The 27992-nt window shown below is 40.6% G+C and overlaps 1 protein-coding gene across 2 annotated transcripts in view; it reads right to left on the bottom strand.

The window, feature by feature from the left end:
• Positions 1-27992, bottom strand: part of EXOC3L2 (exocyst complex component 3 like 2) — a 640637-nt gene that overhangs the window by 234235 nt on the left and 378410 nt on the right. For both annotated transcript variants that reach the window (XM_044062610.1, XM_044062617.1), the window contains one exon: positions 3317-3965. In XM_044062610.1, the coding sequence (XP_043918545.1) occupies positions 3317-3965 (649 nt within the window). The remainder of the gene's footprint in view (positions 1-3316; positions 3966-27992) is intronic.

Below are 27992 nucleotides of genomic sequence, written 5' to 3'. Positions count from 1 at the left end.
CTTCCACTCAGTTTGAATTATTTCTTGATTTATTTTACAGCCCCTCTGTTTAAATTAGTTCTGGATTTATTTACACTGTTAGAATTTTGTCCTGACATTTAATAAAGTTGCACAGTATTTGGAGATCACTTTTTTAGGTGAAAGGCAAGCTGGAAAGGTGGAATAGCAAATATATAATATAATATTGTATCTACTAAAAAAAACAACAAATGAGTTCTTGCTACTGAGACTTCACTTGCTTTCTGCTGTATCATTGGGGAATTGCTACTCATGGAATATAATACTGTCAGCATTAAAAATAACTTATAAAAAGGGTTTGCTCAGAACAGGTTATGCAGGAAAGTCTCAATAAATTTTGATCAGAATTTACAACAATAAAATAGGAATGCACAAACTGTTGCTGAACAGGAATGAAAAATGACATTTTTGTGGTTATTACATATAATGAATTTTCACCAACATTATAAAAATGTTCTTAAGTACTGTTATCTTTTTACAGCTTGATGTGAAGTTATCAAACACTCTATCTGAAAAGGTGATGTTTTCATATAAAAGAGAAAGAAATTGTTTTGATATTTCAACTTTTAATATACTTTTCCCAAAGAGAGGCAACTGTATTAAGTGCACATTTCCATGTCGATACTGGAATATGTGTTCACTGCTTGGTAAAGGAAGGTTGTGGACTATTAATGGTTACAAGCACCATTTAAATCCAAAATTTGATAATAATCCTGGCAATGTAGAATGAAGAGAATATAGTGCAAGTGTTAAAACAATTCCTAAATTGAAATTGATCTTGCAGGAGCATATTAGAGAAGCGAGAGCTCAATTGTCAGCTGGTTCAATGGCTATTCCTTTAAATGCAGTACATGGATCAATGTTATTTCTGTTACACACACTGTTTTTGTACTGCCTCATATTGCAGGAGTAGGAATAGGTAAAATGTATTAGTGAAGGGTGAATCAAAACATGTTTCAAAATATGGAACTTTACACCGCCTGGTTTCAGTCTGGACATAGCTGGCCTTACATTTTGCAATATTTAATTGTTGAGGTATGTTATTGGAGCTTACTTTATCCTGTTGCATTCCAGTGAAGTGCCACTGATGGTAAGGAGCAACATCTCCAATGCATACCTCTGACCTTCTGGTAGCAAATAAGGAGGACCATGTGACTATCAAACTGCGAGCAGGAGATTTACTGATTTGTAATTACATTTGTGGGATTCTTGTAACAGAGAGCATTCAAGTGTTTTCAAAAGACTTGCAATATAGACCAAAACATGAGAACATGAGTGTAGAATAGGAATAAACGAAACTGAAAGGTAGAAAGCAGAACAGATATGCCTTACATAAGTAGTCTTTCATGACATAAGAATGAGAATTAGAAGGTCTAAACATGTTGTTGTTGTCTTTCGGCTTTTCCCGGTTAGGGGTCGCCACAGCAGAACTCCGGTTCGCTAATGATTGTCAGTAGATTTTCATGGATGCCGATGTGCCAGCTCAACATTCAACCTTCAATGAAGGCACGCCCATTTACGCATGTCTTTCGAATGCCCACCCAACCACGGGGAGGACATGCAGACTCCACACAGAAGGCACTCCTTGCACTCCAGCAGAGAATCGAACGGGAGAACCTCTTGCTGTGAAGCAACAATGATACCGCTGCACCACCGCGGATTATAAGGTCTAAACATGTAAGAACCAATTTTTTTTCACTTCAGTTTCAAAACAATATATTTATCAAGTTATTCCTTTGGCGTTTCAGTTTTCTTTCCTTAAGGGCTAAATGGCTGAAGAACAAAAGCAAAAGTATTCTTTTTTTTTTTTTTTTTTGCAGATCTCTTCCATATATTGCACAAAATAATTTACAGTCTGTATGTAACCAAGTAAAACCATAGAGTGTTTTTGGAGATTTAATCTGTATGTAACTGTTAATGACTGTTATGGTTCAGTAACAAAAATTTGCTTGGAAGTTTGTGAGACCAGATGTGTAATTGGCATCAGAGTAATTTACATTTAGTGTACCTACATCTATTCCACACTGGTTATGGGGATAAACAGGAATGTATTTATATCAAGGAAAATAAAACAAATTTCACATTCTGTACTGAGTTCAGAATTTCAGCTCAGTCTGATTGTAGTACACAAATTATTTATGATTTGACTATGAATAAAAACAATATACTGCAACCAGTGATTAGATAAAGCCTAAGTGAATCATTGTAGCGTGCTATAGCAAGAAATATAATTCTCATATTGGGGTGCTATGGCAAGAAATATAACTCTCATGCTGGGGTTCAGTCTATCAAAATGAAGACCAAAGATTAGACAGCTGGATATCATATGGCCTGCCCTGTTTGATAAGAGTTATGCAAACAAGTCTGCTAAAAAAATTCAGTGAGCATGTTAAAATTCAACTAATTTACTCATTAGATAGAATAAAAAACAGTACTTTTATAATTCCTAGGCAGCCAGGGTTAGATTATTGAAAACTAATCTCTCCATCATGGCCAATATTCATCCAAAAGTATACCCTTTTTAAAAGTTATGTAACTTCCTTGAATTATGAGACCACATGATGTGTACAGAGACAACTGAGATGTACTGGGCAGCAATCAGCATTAATAACAGGAAAGTAAGGAAAGGTATGTATTTTATCATTTCTTTTGGACTTAGAGGTGGGTCAACAATGAGGTTGTAGTTAAAATCAGGCAGACCCTGTCACTATTCTCTTCTCTCGCCACCAGCTTTGGAGAACAGAATTGCCTTTTACTTACCAAAAGATGTCTACCATCTCAGTTTGCTACTTTGTCCATAGTCTGAACTGCCATATATATATCAGAGTATCATGAAATTAATTGTTTTCAGTTCCAATACACAGAACTACCTCACTTTTAACCATTTCTGCATCAACTGGGCAGCATCTAACCAAGAAAACTGTCATATTCTTATTTTCTAGATTTTGATATAGTTATTATATGTGCTAATTGTGTATGAATTAGTGACGTCTTCATTTTGACCTTCCTTTTATTGCATTTCCTCACATAATTTTAATTTACTTCTGATTTGACATATATTCTCAGTACTTTTGGTTGGATATGCTTCAACATGTAATGTATTTACATTCATTTTCTTTGATATGTTTGTAATACAGAGCTTATATTTAAGTACTTTTTTGAAATTGATTGACGAATGAATGAAACCAATCTACTTAATATTATGCTGTTCAACCATTCAGTGCAACACAATATGAAAGCAGAGGTACATGCCAAAATCTATAACATTTAGCTGTATTCATTGTAGAAAACTTCTTACCTACTGTAAATATTATTGTGCCAGTCAAGAACTACATACAGGTCATTAATTTCCAGAGTTCTACTAGTGATTTCCATAAATCGACTGGAAATTCCTTGATGGTAACTTTTGACATAGACATGGTAAACATTGTAATCCTTAGGGTAGTATTTAACAATGTAAGTTTTCACATTATTCATATCCTCAATAATGCGTTTCCGAAGTTTGTCCATGTAACTATTGATTGGACCATTTTTTTCATCATTACAAAGGTTTAGTCTTTCATTTACAGAACCGTTCACAGCTTCCACCCATTTTGTTTTGAATTGCCTTGGTCTGGCAATAGGCATACAATGCCCAGAATCCTTTACTCTAGCCAGATACATTTTGTCCGTTTCCTCTTCCTGTTCAATGACTTGTACCACCAGTTCAAGGGCTGGGTATGGCTTTGCATTACTCAGAGACTCCTTCACAACTGACCAGAGTTCCTTTGAAAGTGACTGGTAAAGAAGGCAGACATCTTTAGCCTTGCGCTCATCATCATGTCTGCATTCATCCGACCCATTTGGACTTTTCTGAGTGTTTACTCCACATTCTTCCTCTAGCTCGATCATGTGTTTGTCTGCCATTACTAAGTCTCGACAGAGGATCAGATTCTGGATTTCTAATACTAGGAAAAAATAATCAAAAATAGGTTAATATTTGCCCTGACCAAATCTGTTTAGCAACTTAATGAATTACATCTATAGTTCAAGTATATAAACTATAGGATACAACTACAGTGTTTTTAAGTGCTGTTTTATAAATTCATTATACCTGGGCAAACTTCAGATCAATTTTGTATCAAATGAGGTGTTTTAAATAAATGCTTTATAATTTGTTTGTCACAGTTTAACTCCGAGCCGTGAAATGCATGCTGACTGAGTAGTCCCAGAGTATATTCTTAATGCAGTCCATATTATTGCTGAAGCAGATCAAGGAAGTTCTAACATCATAGACTAAAATGTGCCACATGGCTTTTTCTTCTTGTCAGATATCTGCACACTTCACCGTAGAACACTTCACACGTAGAACACTTCACACATACAACACTTCACACATACAACACTTCACACATAGAACACTTCACATGCAGAACACTTCACACGTAGAACACTTCACATGCAGAACTCTTCAGATGTAGAACACTTCACAAGTAGAATACTTCACACGTAGAATCAAATCTAACTTATTTTGCAATAAGACAGCATATTCCAAGATGGCATAACTGACTGCATAAAATGTATTTCTTGGAATGTTGTGGTGCTCACTTACACACCACACACACACACACACACACACACACACACACACACACACACACACACACACACACACACACACACACACACACACACACACACACGACTACTGGCATGGCTTGTCAGGTTATAACTGTACCAAAGTGATTACTATTACACAGCAGTACTTGTATACCCTTTCTGAAAGTTCTTATTGTAGCAATGAATACTCACCCAAAGTGCAGCACATTCAATAGTGCAGACCTCCCCTTATGCTACACTGCTGTGTTAATTCTGTTAATATTGGAATACATGCACCTGAAATAGGAATAAAATCCACTGCCGTCTGACCTTCCAGCACCAAAGGCAGGTGTGCTACCTGTTGCATCACTGACCAGATGATGGGAAGCTAAATTCACTTATTATAAACTAGGATTTTTCACTGTTATTGTAACCTCTGTGAAATTACAGACTGAGATCCTGATAAACAGATGATGTTCTGCCTGAATGTAGTTACATTTTTTATATTCTGAATATTTTTAATAAACAAATTAAATACAAACTTATAGTTCGTTTAATGTTATTAATTTGACAATAATGATTGTTATATTGTAAATACAGGTTGCTATATGGTCTTACTTTGTAGGATTTGTTGACGTTAACTGCATTTGTTTGTTTTCAGTGTATGATTCTTGCTAGACTAGCTATCTTTTTAAACTATGTGTCCATTACAAATGTATCTATGTACTGTATCAAATATCAATATATTTGATAATTAAATTCTGCAAAGTAAACTGCCATCGCCCAGAATGACACCACAATACAAGGACAAAATGATTGACTTCAACAATTGGCTAAGCTTCTGGTGTCATTCTAAGGGGATCCAGTGTCTGCTTGGGATGACATGATCGACAGACCACGATGCTTTGCCAGAGATGACCTACACCTGTTGCCCCTGGGATTCCGGATACTGGCCAAGGCTCGTGCCACCCCTATAGTGCCCTTTTTAGGCAAGGTTCAAATGACAAACTCACCACTGTACCAGGTATAAGCAAGCAAAATCTGAGGGTAATGCTACTCAATGCTAGAAGTCTAAACCTCAAAATGCACTCACTCAAGGCACTCCTTAAAATGGAAAACATTGACATCTCTGCAGTGACGGAGACCTGGTTCAAGGCTCCAGACAGCACCCCTGCATTACCAGGCTATAACTCATACCATACCTTTCGGCCACCTAACTTGGACTGAAACACTAAAGGAGGAGGCGTGTCCATATTCATTAAGGATATCCACACCTCCAGGCTAGTTGCTCAACATAATGCATCTGAAATTATCCAAGTGCAACTAACACTGGGCAAGACTACAGTCCAGGTTGTAGCTAGTTACAGATCCCCCGCCATGCCCCAGGATGCCCACTCCATGTTTCTTGATATACTGGGTAATATTAAGGTACAGCCCAATACCCTAATAATGGGCAATTTCAACTAACCCACCATCAACTGGGAAAACTACTCATGTACTAACTCATTTGCTCAACGCTTTCTAAAATTCATAAATTCCAACGCCCTTGATCAGCTTGTCCATACCCCCACCAGGGGCAGCAATATCCTGGACCTGGTCATTACCAATATGGGCAAAGTACAGTTGTGTACACGTACCATAAATGTAGATGTTCCGAGTGTATTCACTGTTGCAGTCATTACATTTGGGTTATCTGCTGGCAGGTTGTCCTCAGTCAGCCTGATTAACAAAGTCTTGGGTCCTGCGTCAGTTGCTGTCCCTTCTTCCATGACATCAGGTTGTCAGGGGTATAAAACATGCAGCCAACACCATTACATCAGTTTTTTTTGCCCCAGATGTCAGGTGCCCCCCTAATGTGGAGCAAATAAACACAAAAACATAAAACCTCCAACCAAAAGCAAATACGCCAAAAAGGCTTTTAAGCATAGAAAAGGGAAAGGAGAGGTATAGTCAGAAAAACTAGGGGGCTGGAGGGAGGGTAACCAGGACTGCAACAGTGAATACACTCAAACATCTACATTTATGGTAAGTGTACACAACTGTACTATGTTCTTCGTGTTTCACTGTTGCAGTCATTACATTTGGGTAGATTCCCAAAGCTATGGTTGGGAGGAGGAGTTTATACAGCATTAAGGCCAGCTATAAGGCCCTGCAAGACAGTAGTGGCAAAGCCTGCTCTGGATTTAGAGAAAGTTGTAAATGATAGTGCTTGGTGAAAGTATATACAGAACTCCAGGTAGCAGCTAATAGGATATCCCTAGTAGGAACACCTCTGAGAAAGGCTGCAGAAGTAGATGCAGTCCTGGTGGAGTGAGATCTGATCCCCTGGATGATTGGTTTTCCATGGTGCTTATAGCTGAAATTAATGCAATGGCTTATCCATTTAGAAATGGTTTGTTCTGAAATAGCCTTTCCCTCTGCCCCTGCAGCAAATGCTACCAGCAATTGTTTAGATTTTCTTTGAGATTTAGTCCTGTCCAAATAGAATTGTTGCCTGTGCACATCCAAGGAATGCAGAATCCGTTCCCCTTTGTTCTGTGAATTGGGAAAGAAGGTTGGCAAATGAATGGACTGATTAAGAGCCACAGTGGAAACCACCTTGGGCATAAAAGATGGATTGGTCCTGAGAGATACCCTGCCCGCATGAAAGATGATGAAAGGCTCCACTGCCATAAGGGCCTGTAATTCAGATATCCTTCTAGCTGAAGTGATTGCTAAATGGAAGGCTGTTTTCCAAGAAAGAAATTTTAAGTCTGCAGTAGCAGCTGGCTCGAAAGGAGATAGAGTGAGTTTCTCCAAAACAAAGTTAAGGTCCCAGGCAGGGGTAGGGGCTCTCCTGGGTGGTCTCAAGTTTTTTGCCCCTCTGAGATACTGCTTGAGCAGGGGATGAGAGAAGAGAGGTGGTTCTGTGTTATAGTGAGCTGAAATAGCTGAGGCTTGGATTTTAATGGAGGAAAAAGACAGGCCCTTGTGAAGCATCTCAGTTAAATATTGCAAAGTCTGAGGTAAGTTGGGCGCTGCTGTGCTCATCCCTAAAGATTGGTTCCAGGCACAGAATCTTTTCCATTTATCAGCATAAGATTTTCTAGTACTAGGTCTCCTCGCCTCCAAGATGACATCCATCACATGCTTGCTGAGGAATGATAAGGGTGAATTTAAGCGATTAGCCAGGCTTCAAGGTTCAATGTTGGAAGCTGAGGGTGCTGAATTTGGTTCTCCTGCTGAGTCAGCAGGGATGGGGTCTGAGGCAGGTGCCATGGAGATATTTGTGACACACTGTGCAGGAGAGGGTACCAGTGTTGATGTGGCCAGTCTGGAGCAATCAAAATCATCCTTGGTTTGTCCTGTTTGACTTTTAGTAGAACTTTGGAGAGCAGAGGCAGAGGAGGAAAGGCGTAGACTGATAGGTTTTTCCAGCTGAAGGACAGAGCATCCACTTTCCAGACTTGTTTGTGGGGAGTCCTTGTGCAAAACTTGTCCAACTAGTAGTTCTGGGGGGAGGCAAATAGATCTATGTCTGGGCTCCCTCAATCGCTTGCCAACATGTTGAAAATCCGTGGTTCCAGTTTCCACTCGTGTGGGTCCATGAGGTTTCTGCTTAGTCCGTCTGCCAGTGTATTCAATTTTCCTGGCAGGAATTGAGCTTGTAGATGCACTTGGTAGCTCAAGGCTGTGTTCCGCAATGCCATGGCTAGTCTGCAGAGGGGGTAGGAAGGTGTACCACCCTGCTTGTTTATGTAGCACATAACCGTGGTGTTGTCCGTCTTTACCATTAGTTGTCCTGGAGGAATGTAGTCCTTGAAGGCTGTCAGAGCATTCTGTACAGCTAACATTTCTTTTTGATTAATATGTAGGTGCATTTGATTTGGGTTCCATTTGCCCTGAATGCACTTCCCTGCTAGGTGAGCCCCCCCCCATGCAGTCTGATGCATCTGTAGTTAAGGTTTGGGCGGCAGAGGGTAGTGTGTATGGCAGTCCCTTGTTTAGGTGGCAAGCTTCTGCCCGCCATAGGAACTCCAGGCGTAGGCAAGGTATGATAGGAATCATTGTTTCCAGGCTGTGACAATGTTGACTCCATAGACTTTTTAGATACCACTGTAGTTTCCTCATATGCAGTCTTGCATATGGAATTAGAAGAATGCAGGAGGCCATGAACCCCAAGGCTTGCAGTATTTGTCTTGCAGATAGTTGGGTTTTTTTGGCCACTTGTTTGAAGTAAGTTACCAAATGAATTTGCTTCTCTGGTGTGAGGAAAGCCATCTGGGCAGTTGTATTCAAGCTTGCACCCAGGAATGTAATCTGTTAACAGGGTACCAGTTGTGATTTCTTTTCGTTTATGGTTTACCCCAGACAAATTAGAACCCTTTTTACAAACGCCAAATGATTTAGAAGTATGCCCTGGTTTTCTGCCTGAATTAGACAATCGTCCAGGTATGGATATATTTGAATATTTCTTTGCCTGCAAAGTGCAATAACTGGAGCCAGGCACTTTGTGAATACTCTGGGCACAGTAGACAAGTCAGAGGGCAGTGCAGAGAAAGTACAGTTGTGTACACTTACCATAAATGTAGATGTTCAAGTGTATTCACTGTTGCAGTCATTACATTTGGGTAATCTGCTGGCAGGTTGCCCTCAGTCGGCCTGATTAACAAAGTCTTGGGTCCTGCGTAGGTTGCTGTCCCTTCTTCCATGACATCAGGTCATCAGGGGTATAAAACATGCAGCTGACACCATTTTCATCAGTTTTTCTTGCACCAGATGTTTGCCCCAGATGTCAGGTGCCCCCCCAAACGGGGAGCAAAATATATAAATATATATATATATATATATATATATATAAATATATATGCATGTAATTTAGAACACAACAAATATACCTCCAAATAAAAAGCAAATACACCAAAAAGGCTGTTAAGCATAGTAAAAAAAAGAAGAGGTATAATAAGAGAAAAACAGGGGGCTGGCTGGTGGGCATCCAGGACTGCAACAGTGAATACACTCGAACATCTACATTTATGGTAAGTGTACAGAACTGTACTATGTTCTTCATGTTTCACTGTTGCAGTCATTACATTTGGGTAGAATCCCAAAGCGATGTTTGAGAGGATGGAATTATACAGCACTAGGAGCAGCTATAAGGCCCTGCAGGACAGCAGTGGCAAAGCCTGCTCTGGATTTAAAGAAGAGAGGTAAATGGTAATGTTTAGTGAACGTATGAACTGAACTCCAGGTAGCAGCTTCTAGAATGTCCCTGGTAGGAACCCCTCTGAGAAAGGCTGCAGAAGTAGATGCAGCCCTGGTGGAGTGGGATCTGACCCCCTTGGGAACAGGTTTACCATGGTGCATGTAGCAGAAATGAATACAATGCCTTATCCATTTTGAAATAGTCTGCTTTGAAATAGCCTTTCCCTCTGCCCCTGCAGCAAATGCCACCAGTAATTGCTCAGATTTTCTTAGAGATTTTGTCCTGCTTAAGTAGAATCTTAGTTGTCTGTGCACATCCAATGAATGCAAAATCCACTCACCTTTGTTCTGTGAATCTGGGGAAAGAGTTGGCAAATGAATGGACTGATTAAGAACCACACTGGATACCACTTTAGGCATAAAGGATGGATTGGACCTGAGCACCACCCTGTCTGGGTAAAAGATAATAAAAGGCTCCACTGCCATGAGAGCCTGTAGTTCTGAAATCCTTCTAGCTAAAGTGACTGCTAAAAGAAAAGCTGTCTTCCAAGAGAGAAATTTTATGTCTGCAGTAGCAGCTGGCTCAAAAGGAGGTAGGGTGAGCTTTTCCAACACAAAACTGAGGTCCCATGCAGGAGTTGGTGCTCTCCTGGGAGGTCTTAAATCTTTGGCCCCTCTGAGGTACTGCTTTAGCAGGGGATGAGAAAAGAGGGGAGGCTCTGTGTTGTAGTGAGCTGAAATGGCAGAGACATGTATTTTTATGGAAGTGAAAGATATGCCCTTGTGAAGCATCTCAGTTAAATATTGCAGAATCTGAGGAATATTGGGCATTGCTGTGCCTATTCCTTGTGCTTGGCTCCAGGCACAGAATCTTTTCCATTTATCAGCATACGATTTTCTAGTACTAGGCCTTCTAGCCTCCAAAATGACATCCATCACAGGTTTGCTGAGAGATGTAACTGGTGAAATTAGTTGATTAGTCATGCTGCAAGATTCAGAGTTTGGAGCTGTGTGTGCAGAATTTGATACTTCTGCTGAGACAGTAGATAAGGCGTCTGAGCCAGGTACCACGGAGGAAGGTGTGACAAATTGCATAGGAGCGGGTACCAGTGTTGGCGAGGCCAGTCTAGAGCAATCAGAATCATTTTTGTTTTTTCCTGTTTGACTTTTAGTAAGACCTTGGAGAGCAGAGGCAGAGGGGGAAGGCATAGACTGATAGGTCTTTCCAGCTGAAGGATAGAGCATACACTTTCCAAGCTTTTTTGTGATGAATTCTTGTGCAGAATTTGTCCAACTGATAGTTCTGGGGTGAGGCAAAAAGATCTATGTCTGTGCTCCCCCATTTGCATGTCAACATGCTAAAGATTTGTGGATTCAATTTCCATTTGTGTGGGTCCATAAGATTTCTGCTTAGTTCGTCTGCCAGAGTGTTTTTCTTTCCTGGCAGGAATTGAGCTTGTAGATGTATTTGATAAGTCAAGGCCGTGCTCCACAAAGCCATGGCTAGTCTGCAAAGGGGGTAGGAATGGGTATCCCCCACTTATTTATGTACCACATGACTGTGTTGTTGTCTATCTATCAGTAGTTGTCCTGGATGAAGATAGTCCTTGAAGGCTATCAGAGCATTTTGTGCAGCTAGCACCTCTTTCTGGTTTATATGTAGGTGCATTTGACTTGGGCTCCATTGGCCCTGAATGCATCTCCCAGCCATATGCGCCCCCTAAGCATAATCTGATGCGTCCGTTGTCAGGGTTTGCGTGGCAGGAGGTGGAATGAATGACAGTCCCTTGTTTTGGTGACAGGCCTCTGCCCACCATAGGAACTCTTGCTGCAGGCAAGGAATGATAGGAATCATTACTTCCAGGCTGTGACAATGTTGACTCCATAGGCTTTTTAAGTACCATTGAAGTTTCCTCATATGCAGTCTCATACATGGAATTATTAGAATGCAGGAAGCCATGAACCTCAAGGCCTGCAGAATTTGTCTTGCAGATAGCTGGGTTTTTGTGGCCACTTGTTTGAAGTAAGTCATCAAGTGATCAAGATGCGATTTCTTTTCATTTATGGTGTACCCTAGACAAGTCAGAAGCCTTTTTACAACTGCCAGATGTATTAGAAGAGTGTCCTTGTTTTCTGCCTGAATTAGACAATCATCCAGGTAAGGATAAATTTGAATGTTTCTTTGTCTGCAGAATGTAATTACTGGTGCCAGGCACTTTGTAAATACCCTGGGTGCAGTAGATAAGCCAAAGGGCAGTGCAGAGAACTGGTAATGCAAATAGCCTGCTTTGAAGCGGAGGTATCTTCTGCAAGATTCCCTGATTGGGATATGCAGGTAAGCCTCTTTTAAGTCTAGAGTTACCAGCCAGGCATCCTTGCCTAGCATAGGCAGTAACTGTTGTAGAGTCAGCATCTTGAATTTTGGAATGTCCAGGCATGTATTTAGAATGGATAAGTCCAGAATTGGATGCCATGATTTGTCTTTTCTGGGTACCAGGAAAAGTCTTGAATAAAAACCTTGTCCCTTTCCTTTCCCGGTACAGGTTGAATAGCCCCCATATTCATGAGGGACATAACTTGTTTCTGGGCCTCTGCCCACTGAGTTGGAGGCAGATCTGATCATCCGTTTGGGACTGACAATGTGTGGAAATGAAATCTGTATCCCTGGGATACTATATTTAAAACTCATTTGTCCTGGGTAATTAGACACCAATTTTGTGCATGAAGTGCCAGTTTTCCCCCTAAAGGGGCTGCCAAAAGATAAGTGCTTGGCGATGGCAGAGGAAAGTCATTGAGACTGTTTACCGTAGGGAGGTGCCTTGCTACTTCCAGATTTGGAGGTGGAGGCACCCCATTGTTTTGTTCTGTAAGTTCCTTGTGATTGAAACCTGGAGCTTTTGGAATGTCTGGGTTTGACCTGAGCAGCTCTGGTGGGTACTGGAAAGGATCAATTTTTAGTAGGCCAGTGCCTACTGAACCTGGGTGGCTGCTCTTGTAGGAAATCTTTTACAGTTTGCATAGATTTAGCTTTGTCTTCCATCTTTTTCAAAACGTCTTCTGCCTTATTACCAAATAGACTGTCCTGTTGTAAAGGAGCATCCAACAATTTTGCTTTAACATGATCAGGCAGATTTTGCTCCTTGAGCCAAGCATGCCTTCTTATTACAGATCCAGTTACAGCAGCCCTGCAAGAGGCCTCCAAGGAATCAAAACCACATTGCAAAGTATGATTTCCAACTTGTTCAGCTGAATGTCCTGTAACTCTTTATTTTCCACACAGTCAGAAATCAACATCATTTTCTGTTTAAGTAAGCCCATGACATGCTGCTGATATTTAAGCATATGAAACTGATAGTTTAAAGCCCTGATTACCAAGGTTGCAGATGTGTAAACCTTCTTACCCCATCTATCCAGCACCATGGAGTCTCTATCAGAAGGGGTAGGAGTTTTAGCAGTAAAAGCCTTAACACCCTTGGGACCCTGAGAAATTGTTTCAAGGTCAGCAGTAGGGTTTTTAAAAATGAATTTGTGGGAGTCAGGAACCCTGTAATATCTGTCTGGCTTACTAGGAGCCGGAATCAGGGAATCAGGAGCCATGCTGGATTCTGAGAAAACATCATCAACAATGTCTGGAACAGGATGTATAACCAAAGGCCTATGCTGAGGAAGAAGAAGGAAATCCCTAAGCCTCTTTTTAGATTGTGAGAAATCCTGACTCTCCCAGTGAAAATGCTCCCTTAAGGTATGCAAAGTTTCCCCAAAAGAAAAATCCTCAGGAGGAAAAGCAGAAGGGATGGATTCTTCTGCATCTGAGTCCTCATAAGGTTGAATAGATAATTCCTGATCAGAAGAGGAATCAGAAGAAATGGAAACCTGATCTGACGATTCATAATCAGTGCCTTGCCTAGGCCTCTTAGCAGGAGGGGGATGGGTACCCCTGATCAAGGTAATTAAATCCTCAGCCATTTTGATCATTTGCTTTTTAGGCGTAGGGGCCTGTGCATGTGGCCCAAGAGTCAGTTTTGTATACATAGAGGTTGATTAAGGCCTAGGTTTTAAAGATGGTGTTGGTTTAATATACAAATCTTTAGGCCTGAAAACATCCTCAGAAGCTGGTGCCTGCTCAGCGGCTCTGGACCCATCTAAGGTAGAGACATCCACGGGTTCAATACTTAAAGTGTCATGCGGCATTTCGGACTCCAAATGGGTCTCAGTATAGGCCTGAAAATCAAAAGTAGCCAGCATCAGGGGCTGCAAAAGCGCCTCACTGAGTACCGGTGAACTAGCGACTGGCTTAGGAGAAGCTTCGTCGTCGGTTTCGGACCTCGACGGTCTGTCTCTGTCTTTTTCTTTGCATTTTTTGTGTATTCCAGTAGTTAGATTGCTAACCAATGACATTTCTGGATAGTTAAATCTTGAGCCAAAATATTTAGATGCAAAAATATACCGACGCTTAATAGTGCTTTGATTAAATTTAGTACAAAACTAACCGACAGCAAGGCACGTTGTGGTCAGGGCCTAGGCAAGGAATACAGTACAAATGAAAATCCTTATGAGGTATTTGCTTCCCACAAGTAATACAGTTATTAACTTTTACTGACATCGGTAAGGAGCAAGAAAAAGTTTCCCCAATGGGGTACTTAGCTTTAGGCTGAAGACTTTGGTTCTGAAACTCAAAAATGAAAATTTCAGGAGTCGGCCGACCGGCACTTGCGAACTGCTTCTGCTTCTGGCACCACGTGGCAAGAAAGACTGGTGAAAATGGCGTTGGCTGCATGTTTTATACCCCTGACGACATGACGTCATGGAAGAAGGGTCAGCAACCTACGCAGGACCCAAGACTTTGTTAATCAGGCCGACTGAGGGCAACCTGCCAGCAGATTACCCAAATGTAATGACTGCAACAGTGAAACACGAAGAACATCTGATAACACAAGTAGCCTGCTTTGAAGTGTAGGTATCTTCTGCAAGATTCCCTGATTGGGATGTGCAGGTATGATTCTTTTAAATCTAGAGTTGCCAACCAGGCATCTTTGCCTAGCATAGGAAGTAACTGGTGAAGAGTCAGCATTTTGAATTTTGGAATCTCCAGAAAGGTGTTCAGAGTAGACAGGTCCAGTATTGGATGCCATGATTTGCCTTTTCTGGGTACCAGGAAAAGCCTAGAATAGAAACTTTGTCCCTTTTCCTCTTCTGGTACCACTTGAATAGCCCCCATGCTTAAGAGGGAAAGTACTTGCTTTTGAGCCTCTGTCCACTGATATGGGGGCAGGTCTGTCCACCCGTTTGGTGTTGGCAATGTGTGGAAATTTTTTGCCTGAATTTCCCTATGTTCTGACTGTGCTTCTCAAACATTTTGGAAACACAGAGTATATTTTAGAGCATTTATTATAACTGTAACTGCCTTAATATTGCTACAACTCAAGTGCTCTAGGTTGCACTGCATCTGAAGTGTTTTTGTGTTTTAGCTGCTTTTCTGTATATATAGACTTCTCTGTATATGTAGACTAGCTACTAATTCTGCTGTGTTACTGCCTCTTAAATAGTTTTTCAGTTGTGCACTTGCCTTGCTTCATTTAAAAAGTTTTAAATTGCTAATGTTGTAGAGTTTTAATTGCATTTACTGTTTAGGACTACACACAAGTGTGTTAGCCTTTTCTGTGTTTATTTACTGTATTATTGCATTGTTTAGCTTGTTTCAACCAAAAAAATATATATACTATCTTTTCTAGCCAGTCCATATCCCAGGCTTTGCTTGTCTCAGGACTTTATTTTCTGTGCTCAGAGCTATCCAGACCTTGCTGTGGTAGAGGGAAGTCCTACTTCTTACCAGTGGGACTGGTGAGCATTGTACTGCCTATCTAACGCTAGAGGAGTGGTTTCCAGCTCTGAAATTGTAATTTTATTAGCCTTTTTGGGCTGATTTCTATCCCTTTCAACTTTCTGGCTTAAAAACGTGTGTGTTTGCACATTTTTCACATCGTGCAGCACTACGAGGCTACAGTTAAACTATTCCAGGTGCCAGAAAGTCCGCTCTTCAGATTTTCCCTTAAAACTAGCTGGTTTCTCAGTAGTAGCACTAAAATCTGAACCCCTGTGACTAGCACTTGCTCTAGAACCTGCTGGAAAGCACTAGGAAGCCTGAAAATGATACAATCACTCATCTCTCCTTGTCAATAAGGAGAAATAAATCATAGGCACTAAACAGCCTACAATTGCAAAGTACCTTGCAAAGGTAAGGGAAAACAGCTCTTAAACTTTACAAAAAAGCACCTAAACAGGCATGTCCAAGGGTCAGCTTCTGGTGATTTCTCCTGTCCACCTGGTGAATCTGGGCATACTGGGGCAATGCGGCAACTGCCTCATGTACACAGACAATCCTCTCCTCCTCCCACCCAACATTACAACCTGCGAGAGATGCACCTACATAGCCAAACTAGAAGCAAAGCTCTCTCCAGCCAAGATTGTGCTAGACAGTCAAGAAGAGAAGGCTAACACCTGCATTACACCTCTAGCAACTCATAGCCCTTCAAAACCCACACCATCAACACCCATACATAGCAACACTAAACCCACATATGCGGAGGCCCTTAACATTAACCTGCCCAAGCAACAAGGACCTCCGAAGCTGAAACGCAAGCAAACACCAGTCACAACCAAAGTGACATATAGCTCACAATACGAGTGTGCCACCCAACAACAGCCCGTAAGGCAAGACAATGTACCCAACACTTTAGTCATAGTTGACTCTATAGTCAGGCACACTGATGTCCCACTCACCAGGCTGAACAAGGAGAAAATTACAGTCAGCTGCCTATCGGGTGCCAGGATCCACCACATAATGCATGCACTCAAGTCACTCCACAACAAGTACAAATACGAGTCTGTCATTGTCCATGCTGGAGTGAATGACTTCAGACGTACCTCCCTGGACTACATGAAAGAGCTCTTGGATCATGTGACCCAGGCAGGTATGACCCTAGCCTTGAGTAGCATCCTGCCTTCGCCCAGAATGATATCACAGTATAAGAACAAAATGATTGACTTCAACAATTGGCTAAGCTTCTGGTGTCATACAAAGGGGATCCAGTATTTGTCTGCCTGGTAAGACATGATCGACAAACCACGATGCTTTGCCAGAGATGGTCTGCACCTGTCACCCCTGGGATTCAGGTTACTGGCTAAAGCTCTTGCCACCCCTATAGTGCCTTTTTTAGGCAAGGTTCAAAGGATAAAACCACCACCGTAACAGATACAAGCATGCAAAATCTGAAGGTAATGCTACTCAATGCTAGAAGTCTAAACCGCAAAATGCACACTCTTGAGGCACTCCTAAAAATGGAGAACATCGATATCTGTGCAGTGACTGAGACCTGGTTCAAGGCTCCAGAGAGCACCCCTGCAATACCAGGCTACAATTCTTACCACACTTTTCGGCCACAAAACCAAGACTGAAACACTAAAGGTGGAGGGGTGTCCATACTCACCAAGGATATTCACACCTCCAGGCTAGTTGCCCAACACAATGCATCTGAAATTCTCCAGGTGCAACTAACACTAGGTAAGACTGCAATCCAAACTGTAGCTTGCTACAGATCCCCCACCATACCCCAAGATTCTCACTACACCTTCCTAAACATGCTGGAAAATATTAAGATACAACCAAACACCCTAATACTGGGTGATTTCAACTACCCTGCCATTAATTGGGAAAACTACTCAGGTACCAACTCCTTTTCCCAACGGTTCTTGGAATTTATAAATTCCAATGCCCTGGATGAACTAATCCATTGTCCCACCAGGGGCTCCAATATCCTACACCTGGTCATTACCAACATGGGAGACAGATGCTCCACACCAGTGGTCACTCCCTCATTGGTCAGGTCTGACCATAAGCAAATCACCCTTGACATCCACATCCCACCTCCACCCCCCAGTAAGGAAACCTCCTTAAAAAACTTCTCCAAAGCCAACTTCATACTACTGAAGTCAGAAGTGACAAACTTCACAACACCCATGCAGATGGGATCTGGAAGTTTGACTGCAGAATCCTACACTAAGGCACTGTATGAGCACATCCACTCGTGCATGAATCGTGCCATCCCAAATAGAACCAAGATGAACTTCTCCAAAAAAAGGAAGCCAATCTGGTGGTACCCTGCTATAAACAAACTATACAACAGAAGTAAGAAACTGTTGCAGAAAAGATGAAAATCCCAGGATGCAAAAAACTCCCTCACCAGCCTCAGTAAGAAACTGAGATCCCTCATAAAATCCTCAAAAGCTAGTTACGAAGATAAAATTGCCAAAGATTCCAAAGACAACCACAAGGCATTCTACAGTTATGTCAAGAATCTAAATGGCAATGCTCAGATCTGCTCTGAGCTACAACAGAATGGCATTAAATATACTAATCCCAAGGATATTGCTAATATCCTGGCAGATTGATTTAGTGCCAACTTCACCCCCCTCTCACTCCCTAAAGGGCCCATCTCAATATCAAAAGATTTCCAAATTCCGATAATCACAGCCACACAGGTAGAAACAGCACTCTCCAAAGCTAAGAATACAGCATCCATGGGACCAGATGACATCCCAGGCTGTGTACTACATGAACTACAAAATGAACTGGCACCCCACCTAAGTGTCCTGTTTAATCATAGCCTCACCTCAGGCTTCGTGCCCACTGAGTGGCACACAGCTACAGTTATCCCACTCCACAAGGGAGGATCCACCTTGGATCCCGGGAACTAAAGTCCCATCAGTCTGACAAGCCTGACCTGCAAGGGCATGGAACGCATTATCATGGAACTTATAAACAAAGATATTGGCAACCTTCAAACACTGGACCCCACCCAGTTTGGGTTTGTGAAGGGCCGATCTTGTCTCCTGAATCTGATTGACTTCTTTGAATCAGTCTCCAGAGCTGTGGACGAGGGTAAGGCAGTCCACACAGCCTATCTGGACCTTGCCAAGGCCTTCAACACCATCCCCCACTCTGGAATCATAGATAAACTTACTAAGCTGGGCATAAATCCCTACATCACTCGATGGGTTGCCAGCTGGCTTACTGACAGAACCCAGACAGTAAAAGTAGCAGACTCCGAATCCAGCTCCAGACAAGTGACAAGCGGAGTACCTCAGGGTTCAGTCCTGGGACCACTCTTGTTTGGCATCTACTTCTCTGAAGTACAAGCCAACACTAAGGGACTCTGGCTAACAAAGTTTGCAGATGACTGCAAACTGGGAGCCATTATAGAATCTCCAAATGATGTGGATATTCTACAAAAGGGCCTTACAGAAACAGATGCCTGGTGCCAGAGCCATGGGCACAAGCTTAATGCCAAGAAATGTATAGTCATCCCCTTTGGAAAAAAACATGTACCCATGAACTACCACATAGGTGGCAGGACACTAAACATCGAAAGTGTGATGAGAGATTTAGGGACACAAGTGGACAGTGGTCTCACTTTCGATAACCACATCACCACAACAGTCAGGAAATCCTTCTATGTGGCATACCTCATCACTAAGGGCTTTTCATCCAGAAAAAAAGAGGTCATTGTTCCACTGTACTCATCCCTCATTAGACCCATTATAGAGTATAATGCCCCATTTGGTATGTACCTCACAAGCCATCTGCATCAGCTGGAAAGGCCACAGAAATACCTCACTAAAAGAATCACAGGCCTAAAGCAGATGCCATATGCTGACCATCTAAAAAAACTCCAGCTATACTCTGTGGCATATCGTCTACTCAGAGGCGATCTCTGCTTAACATACAAGGCCATGTCAAACCCTGAGCTGTTGGACATGCTCCACATAAAGAAATCCCAATCCCTCAGAGCCACATGCTCCAGGGATCTACACCTTATCATCACAATGAACAAAACATGCTGGAGGGATAGGTTCCTGACCCAGAGACTCCCCATACACTGGAATAGACTGCCCATACATGTCAAGCAGAGTGCCTCATTGGCCCTCTTCAAAAGGAACCTTGATGATTGAATGGGAGATAGGAAATTCACCCCAGGGATCATGTCAGTCACCCTGCTAGACAGGGGCCCAGAGAAGAAAATATTGTGGAAAGAAATTTCCAGGGAATTGTTACGGCTAGGCTTGCATAGGCCTTAGGGCCGATAGCCTAGTACCAACCTATGAACCTATGAACCTATGGAAAAGAAATCTGTATCCCTGGGACACTATATTTAAAACCCATCTGTCCTGGGTATGAGTTCCCAGTTCTTTGCATGAAGAGCAATCTTTCCCCCCAAAGGGGAAGTCAGTTGAGAAGTGCTTGGAAGTTTTAAAAAGAAGTCATTGAGACAGTTTACCATAGGGGGGAGTTTTATTACTCCCAGATTTGGAAATGGAGGCTCCCCACTGCTTAGTCCTGTGCGTACCCTGGGACTGAAGCCTGGTTGCTCTGCTGGATCTGGGTTTGGACTGCAAAGGTCTGGAAGAGGCAGTAAAGGACCAGTTCTTGGAAGGCCAATGCCTGCTAAACCTTGGAGGTTGTACTTGTAAAAAATCTTTAACAGTTTGCATAGATTTAGCTTTTTCCTCCATCTTTTAAAGAACTTCTTCTGCCTTGTTGCTAAACAGGCGGTCCTGGTTTAAGGGAGCATCCAGTAATTTTGCTTTAACATGATCTGGCAAGGATTGTTCCTTAAGCCAAGCATGCCTTCTAAGTACAGACCCAGTTACTGCAGCCCTGCAAGATGCCTCTAGTGAATCAAAACCACATTGCAAAGTATGTTTTCAAACTTGTTCACCTGACTGCAGTAATTCCTGTAAATCCTTATTTTCAACACAATCAGGAATCAACATCATTTTTGGTTTAAGCAATCCAATAATATGTTGCTGATATTTTAACATATGAAACTGGCAGCTTAAGGCCCTAATGGCCAAAGTTGCAGAAGTGTATACCTTCTTACCCCATCTATCCAGCACCCTGGAGTCTCTATCAGAGGGGGTAGGATTTTTGGCAGTAGTAGCTTTAATGCCTTTGAGTCCCTGTGAAATGGTCTCAGGATCCGCAGTAGGATTTTTAAAAAGGAACTTGTGAGAGTCAGGGACCCTGTATTATCTATCAGGTTTTATGGGAGCAGGAGGTAAAGAGTCAGGGGCCAAGCTAGATTCCGGAAAGGCATCATCAACAATGTCTAGTACAGGAGGTTTGGCTAAAGGCCTGTGCTAGGGCAGGAGTAAGAAATCCCTAAGCTTCTTTTTAGAATCAGAGAAATCCTGACTTTCCCAATGAAAATGCTCCTAGAGAGTATGCAAGTTTTCACCAAAAGAGAAGTCCTCTGGGGGGGAGCAGAGAGAATAGAGTCCTCAGCATCAGAATCCTTATAGGTAGATAAGGGTAAATCCTGGTCATCAGAGGAAACAGAAAATTCGGAATCCTGGTCAGAAGTATCATAAGCAAACTCAGTCCTAGGTCTCTTAGAGGGGGAAGGCTGGCTTCCCCTGATTAAAGTAATATGGTCTTCAGCCACTCTTATCATTTGTTTTTTAGGTATAGAGGCCTGGCCATGCGGTCTGGGTGTCAGTTTTCTAGGCATGGTTTGAGTTTTAGGCCTTGAAGAAGAAGATGGCGTCAGTTTAATACGCAAGTCAGTTAGCCCGAATACACCCTCAGAAGCCGGTGCCTGCACAGAGGCTCTGGACCCATCCAAGGTAGAGACATCTGCAGGTTCCACAGTTGAAAAGCATCTCGCGGCATACCGGACTCCGAATGGGTCTCAGTAGAGGCCTGCGAATCTGAAGTAGCGGGTATCAGGAGCTGCAAAAGCACCTCACTGAGCACCGGCAAACTGGGACTGGCTTAGGAGAAGCGTCTGCGGCAGCTTTGGACCTAGGCGGCCTGTCTCTGTCTTTATCTTTGCGTTTTTTTGGAATGTCGGTAGTCAGATGGCTTACCGAAGACATATCAGGATAATGGAACCGAGCACCAAAATATTTAGAAGCGAAAATATATTGAAGATGGATAGTTTGTGGTTTAAATAAGGCACAAAACCGACAGCAAGGTACGTTTTGTTCAGGGGCTAGTAACGGAATACAGCACGAATTAAAATCTTTATGAGGTATTTGCTTTCCACAAGTAATGCAATTAGTTACTTTTACTGACATTGGTTTAGAGCAAGAAAAAGTTTCCCTGATGGGGTACTTAGCTTTTAATTGATGACTTCGGTTCTGAAACTGAAAAACAAAAATTTCAGGAGTCGGCCGACTGGCACCGCAAGGCAAGAAAGACTGATGTAATGGCGTTGGCTGCATAATTTATACTCCTGATAACTTGACGTCACGGAATAAGGGACAGCAACTGACGCAGGACCCAAGACTTTGTTAATCGGGCCGACTGAGGGCTACTGCAAGCAGATAACCCAAATGTGATGACTGCAACAGTGAAACACGAAGAACATCCAGATATCCCATCAAGGTATTAGAGATGTTTCTGAAATATTCAGAAACTTTTTATAAAGCAGCAGAATGTGGGAAACAAGAAAAGGCACACATTATGCCAAAACTAGAGGAAGATGAGGCTCAACAATTAATAACTAAAATAAAGAGAAGTGAAATAAAAGCAGTGATATATAGTCTGTCAATGTAGTCTTCAGGAAGATATGGTATTACACTGGACATCTGGAAGTCAAGAAGGAGGAGAGCATAAGAGACCCAGAAGGCTTTATTCAACAATATTCTGAAAGGTGTGTGTTTGGGGTGGCACCTTATAAGTAAGCTGTACTGGCTGTGCCATCCAAAGAGGGAAAAGATCCTAGAAATACAGCTTTATATAGACCCATTTCAATTTTAAACCACAATTATGAAGGAGTTATTTTTATACCATCTGTGAGACTGGGAAAGAATTTAAACTGATAGATATGGATAAATGTAGCTTTGTCGAGAGTATGCAAATATTTGACTGCATGAATAGAGCAATAATGGGCCAGTGCGGGAAGAAAAGTCTTACCCATGCTAACAGGAACAAGTTTTTGAAAACTCCACTATTGTTACTGAGTCTTAATGCAGAGGAAGCATTTCATGACAGAGTTTGTATTCCCTGATTGAATAATATGACCAATAAAGAGGATATATGAAGGGTCAGAGGCAAGAAATACCTTGGAATGATTCCTCTTTGATGAGTTGTGTTTGAACAGAGGAGCCAGGCAGGGATGTTCTCTTTTCCTGTACTATTTTCTTTATATCTAAGGCCATCGGCAAAGAAAATATGAGACATAAGTTCAAGGATATAAATTGCGAGATAATCAAGAAACATCAGCTTTGCTTGCAGATGATGTTATTTGGTTCTTGATAAATCCAAAAAATGACATGTTGGTGTTATGGAACATTTAAGTGTTGTAGGGATATAAAATAAATGTAAGAGTGGTAAACTACGTCGCAATGCATGAACTGGTTCAGCAATGCCCATACTAGAGGGGATACGATAAAATGAAGTGCTTAAAATATGGATTAAAACAAATTTATGTATGGCTCCCCTAAGTATGCAACAAAGTCAACAAGATTTAGAAATTTTGCTTGAAACTGATTACATGGACAGTTTTATATCTTTACAGACTTCAGATAATTTTTCCTCCAGTAGATAGCAAATGACTGAGGTGTGATGTGGAAGAAAGAGACAACTTGTGACATGTTTTGTGGCAGTGTAATGAGCTGGCGGGTTTTAAAAAATCCCTGTCAGAAATACTGCTGGAGTAAATAGCTGAAACTAAGGAAATGATTCCTTTTAGCTGGGATATGGGGTCTGAATTGCATAGAGAAAGTGAAGCCTTATTAGGTTTAATTCATTTTGGCTGTAAAAAAAAAAAAAACAACAATCAGTAGAAAATGGAAACCAAAATATAAACCAACTGTATTTGAAAGATTAATTATTGTAAAACAAAATAAAATAATTGGAAATAGGATCTTTAGAAAGGGGAAGGAGCAAATTTTATAGGAATAAATGGAAATAAACAGTACATGCAACAAAATGCTCAGGAGGAGATGGAATGAGGTTTAATGGAAAACAGAAACTGAGCAATTTATGTAATGTTGACTAAATGAGGGGTATTGTAAAGAAAGAAAACATGCATATATGATGTATAACATATGAACATGAAACAAATATTGTTTTAATGTAACTGCACTGATGTCTTAAGTGGTAGTTTAATAAAAGTGTTTAAAAAAGGAATCTGTTATGCCTACTAAGGATATTTTGTATTTTTGAATATTGTAAAGGAGATAACATAATCAGAAGAAGGCTGTTTAGAAGACGAGAAGATGGAAATTTCATATAAATAAATGGACATTGTGGGAACAATACATGTACAATAATATTCAAGAGGATGAGTGATGTTAAACAAATGGCAGGAATTTGGTAAACTATGTAATATTGAAACACAAATTGTTAAAGCATATATGTATACTGCATGAAGATGGAGACAGTTGGACGGTTTGTTTAATTGTCTGTTAATGCATGTTAACTCAGGTTGCAGTTTAAAATGAGACAATTTAATAATGCTGAACATTTCAAACTAGCTTCAAATTCCAGGGAGACAGGTCTAGCCAACAGCACTGAAATAAAGCTTCTCAAAGTTCAAACGACATCTAAGCCATACAACAAAAGCACGTTTCATTAATGTAGCATGTTTCTATTCAATGAAACATACATCTTACAGAGCAACTATTGAGTTTCCAAATGTCTTCATATCCACCAACACCTGATATATTTTCAGTGGCACAGTCAGTCAATTCACATTCCAGTTTACTGCTTAAACATTCCTGCATTACCCCAAATAAATATCTTCTGTATAAATGTCCAAAACCCAATGCTGCAATATTCATAGGGGAACCTTGCCCATGTCTGTCACTCATTCACATGATCATTCATTTTAACTACCACTTCAGAAAACGTGTTTTAATTGCACCTACTTCAGTAAGAACTAGGCTAGAAAAACAGATTCATCCCCCACATGACATACTCATCACGCAAACACAATTATTGCATCTCCTAGACCTTGATACTGACTTATTTCCATTGAAAAACCATAGTTTTCCACATACTTTAACAAAATTCAAGTAAACAACTTTCTGAAATAGTCTGATTAAATACATCCATTTACAGTCAAACCTATAAAATCCCAATAACACCAAAGCATTTAAGACCCTAACATACACCATAAAGTACCAATAACAACAGGTGGTAGACATGACATTTTGATTCCAAGCTAAGAGCTTCATGAGCTCATACCAAATTTATTGGAAATGCTAACTAAATTCAAGTAGGACATTCACCACCTGGTCTACAAGAAGCATTATATATGAACAAAATATTACTTCTTCCCCAATTAAACTTTTTCTAAATGTCCAGTTAACACAGTTTTTCACAATATTGGGTTTTCTAAAATTAAGGGTAACTCTACTTGTATGTAAAAAAAAAAAAAAAAACATGTATTTAAGTCCTACTAAGACTGCCATGACTTTTAATGTTATAGTCCATCCATTTTTTTCAAATCGCATCCAACTCTTATAGTAACCCCATGAAAAGCTTCCTCCATCCACAGTTTACTAGGCAAGTTCGGAGTGGAAATAGAGTTTCATGCCAAACACACACACACACACACACACACACACACACACACACACACACACACACACACACACACACACACACACATACTACTACATCTATTTAGAGTAAATTGGAGTACCTGGGAAAAACACACATGAACATGTAGTAGACTCTACATTAAAATGCTAAATACACATTAAATGCACCATCCTGACACCACTGATATTAAAGCACTTCTCTTGAATTCACCATTTGTATATTTGTTCAAAATTGCAATTTTCTCCTACATTCATTGATGATTCATTTATTTATTGGGCACTAAGTTTTTCTTTCTTTGTGATTCTAATAAACTACATTGACAACAGGCTCTGCATATTTCTGAGCTACGTGATAGCTGATGTACTGACGTTTCACGGGATTACTCCAGGTAACATACAGTTTTATGTATAATAAGCACAAATGGTTATCCTAAACAAACACGTAGGCAAAGCAGAAAAAGACAAAAGTTAGTGCAATGTTAGTATATGTGTCAAACAAAAACAATATAGGTTGTGTTACAGTGATGATCCTGTATGTGTGGATTTTTGACTATTCTGATGTCCCTTCCCTTATCCAAAACCATTGAGGAGTAAAAGGTCCAAACACATATTCTCCTTACAATAGTCATGTCCAGGCAGAAACCAGCCTGCATTATTTGTGTATTTATTTATTTATTCATTCATTCATTCATTCATACATTTTGTGTAATAGTTTTTTGATGACCAAGTAGGTGAATTTGAAAACTACAAGTGTTTGCCTGCCATAACCTATATGCTGCACACTTTTAGAACTTTCCATTTAGATAAGTTATAAAGATTGTGCAGTTTGGTACTTTGCTGTTACCACTAATACTTCACAGTGGGTTATTCTCCAGACTGATTTCTAGCTAGTGTGCTTTCTGGCACACCCTGCATGTCTTCTATGTCCACAGCTAATTTCCTCAAGGTCTCAAGATTCCTCCCATGTATTAAAGACATGCTGGTAAGCAAATTGGCAAGCCTCTAAATTCCATTTAAATATGCATGAAGAAGGTGTGTGTGTTATCATGGATCAGTGAATTGTCTAAGACTTGTTCTTTGCATTATGTCTTCTGAGTTTCAGAACAAGGTCCACAGCCTCACAACCCTGAAATAGAATGGGTGTCTGAGGATAAGGAGGGTACCACAAAACAATAACAATTCTCTAATGCTAGATTTGGTCTGCTACCTACTCTTGTTAACTTAGCTAAGAAAAATGTGATAATCTCTCCAGTTCAAAAAATATATATTGTTTTGATGGTACAGAGCAAACCCATAAAATACTTTGGATTTCTCTTTACTTTATTAATGTTCTGAGCAACCTTCAGACTTGAAATGTGGTACTGTTATTGGTTTGATCTATGAGTTAATTGTCTATCAATTTCTCTCTCTTATATATATATATATATATATATATATATATATATATATATATATATATATATCTGTATATGGTTACACCCAGTTTGGTTAAGTATTACTTTGGTTGGCATCCGTTTTGTTGACACACCTTTGTCAACAGGTGTGCGAGATAAATGGCTCTTAGGCTTGGGGAATATTTCCACTCCACAGGAATTGTGTAATCTTGTAGTTACTATATATAATTAGTAGGGGAATGTTGGGGATACAGGGGGACATACCCCCCGTCCTTACAAAAGCAACATATTTTAATTGCATGCTCTGAGGTTAAGCTTGGAGTATGAGCATTGAGCTGCCAACACTGCAAATATCAAGTTTTATGTCAGAGTGTTTTGGTGAATTCCAGTATGTAGATATACATAGATAAAATCACAAATTGCTACTCCACAAAATGTCAACACGGACAACTGGGACAACTGTGAATGCATGTAATATGGGTATGCCACAGATTCCATCCACAGAAAGTTAAGTGATAACAACGCACTTGTAAATGGGTGTACTGCTGGCAGTGATCAATTCACAAGTATATGAGCACAGTATAGCATTCCATGTGGTGTGATAAAGACATACCATGCAACAATTGAAAGGGATAGTGTTGTTTAAACTTAATTCGCAGAGAAGCAACTTACGCAGAGTTGACACCACTTGCATATATTACACATATGCATTGTATTATTTGAAAACAATAAAATTTAGACTGGATTAGATGAGCAATACAAAGAAGCAGATACCAGTGTCTACCTAAAGTGTACACTGCACACACTTGTAAGAGAATTTCACATTAACATAAAATGCAATACCAGTACACTGTATTTACTGCAGCAAGTCACCGCTTTTCAAACATGGTGAGATACACAATTCAATGTCTACACTCAAAATGGAAAGTAAAAGATAAATTGTTCATCCATTGTACATGGCATAGTATAAACTGGAACTATGACAATTATTACTTTTATGAATTAATATTTAGACATAAAATGATGTCATGAATGTATTTACAGTTAATGTACATTTCAACAGCATATTAACTTTACAGGAGTACATACCATGAAAAATGTGGCAAGCTGGTAGGGCCAGTCATTGTTATATTTTAACTGCAGATGTACAGGGATAGATGTGTGCATTCATCATTCAGTGTTGTCCCTACAGTAGTATTTGAAGCC

This window comes from Protopterus annectens, chromosome 1.part0 (assembly GCF_019279795.1).
Source record: "Protopterus annectens isolate FY-2018-M chromosome 1.part0, PAN1.0, whole genome shotgun sequence".
Taxonomy (NCBI): Eukaryota; Metazoa; Chordata; order Ceratodontiformes; family Protopteridae; genus Protopterus; species Protopterus annectens.
This window is presented reverse-complemented; position numbering and strand designations above follow the sequence as displayed.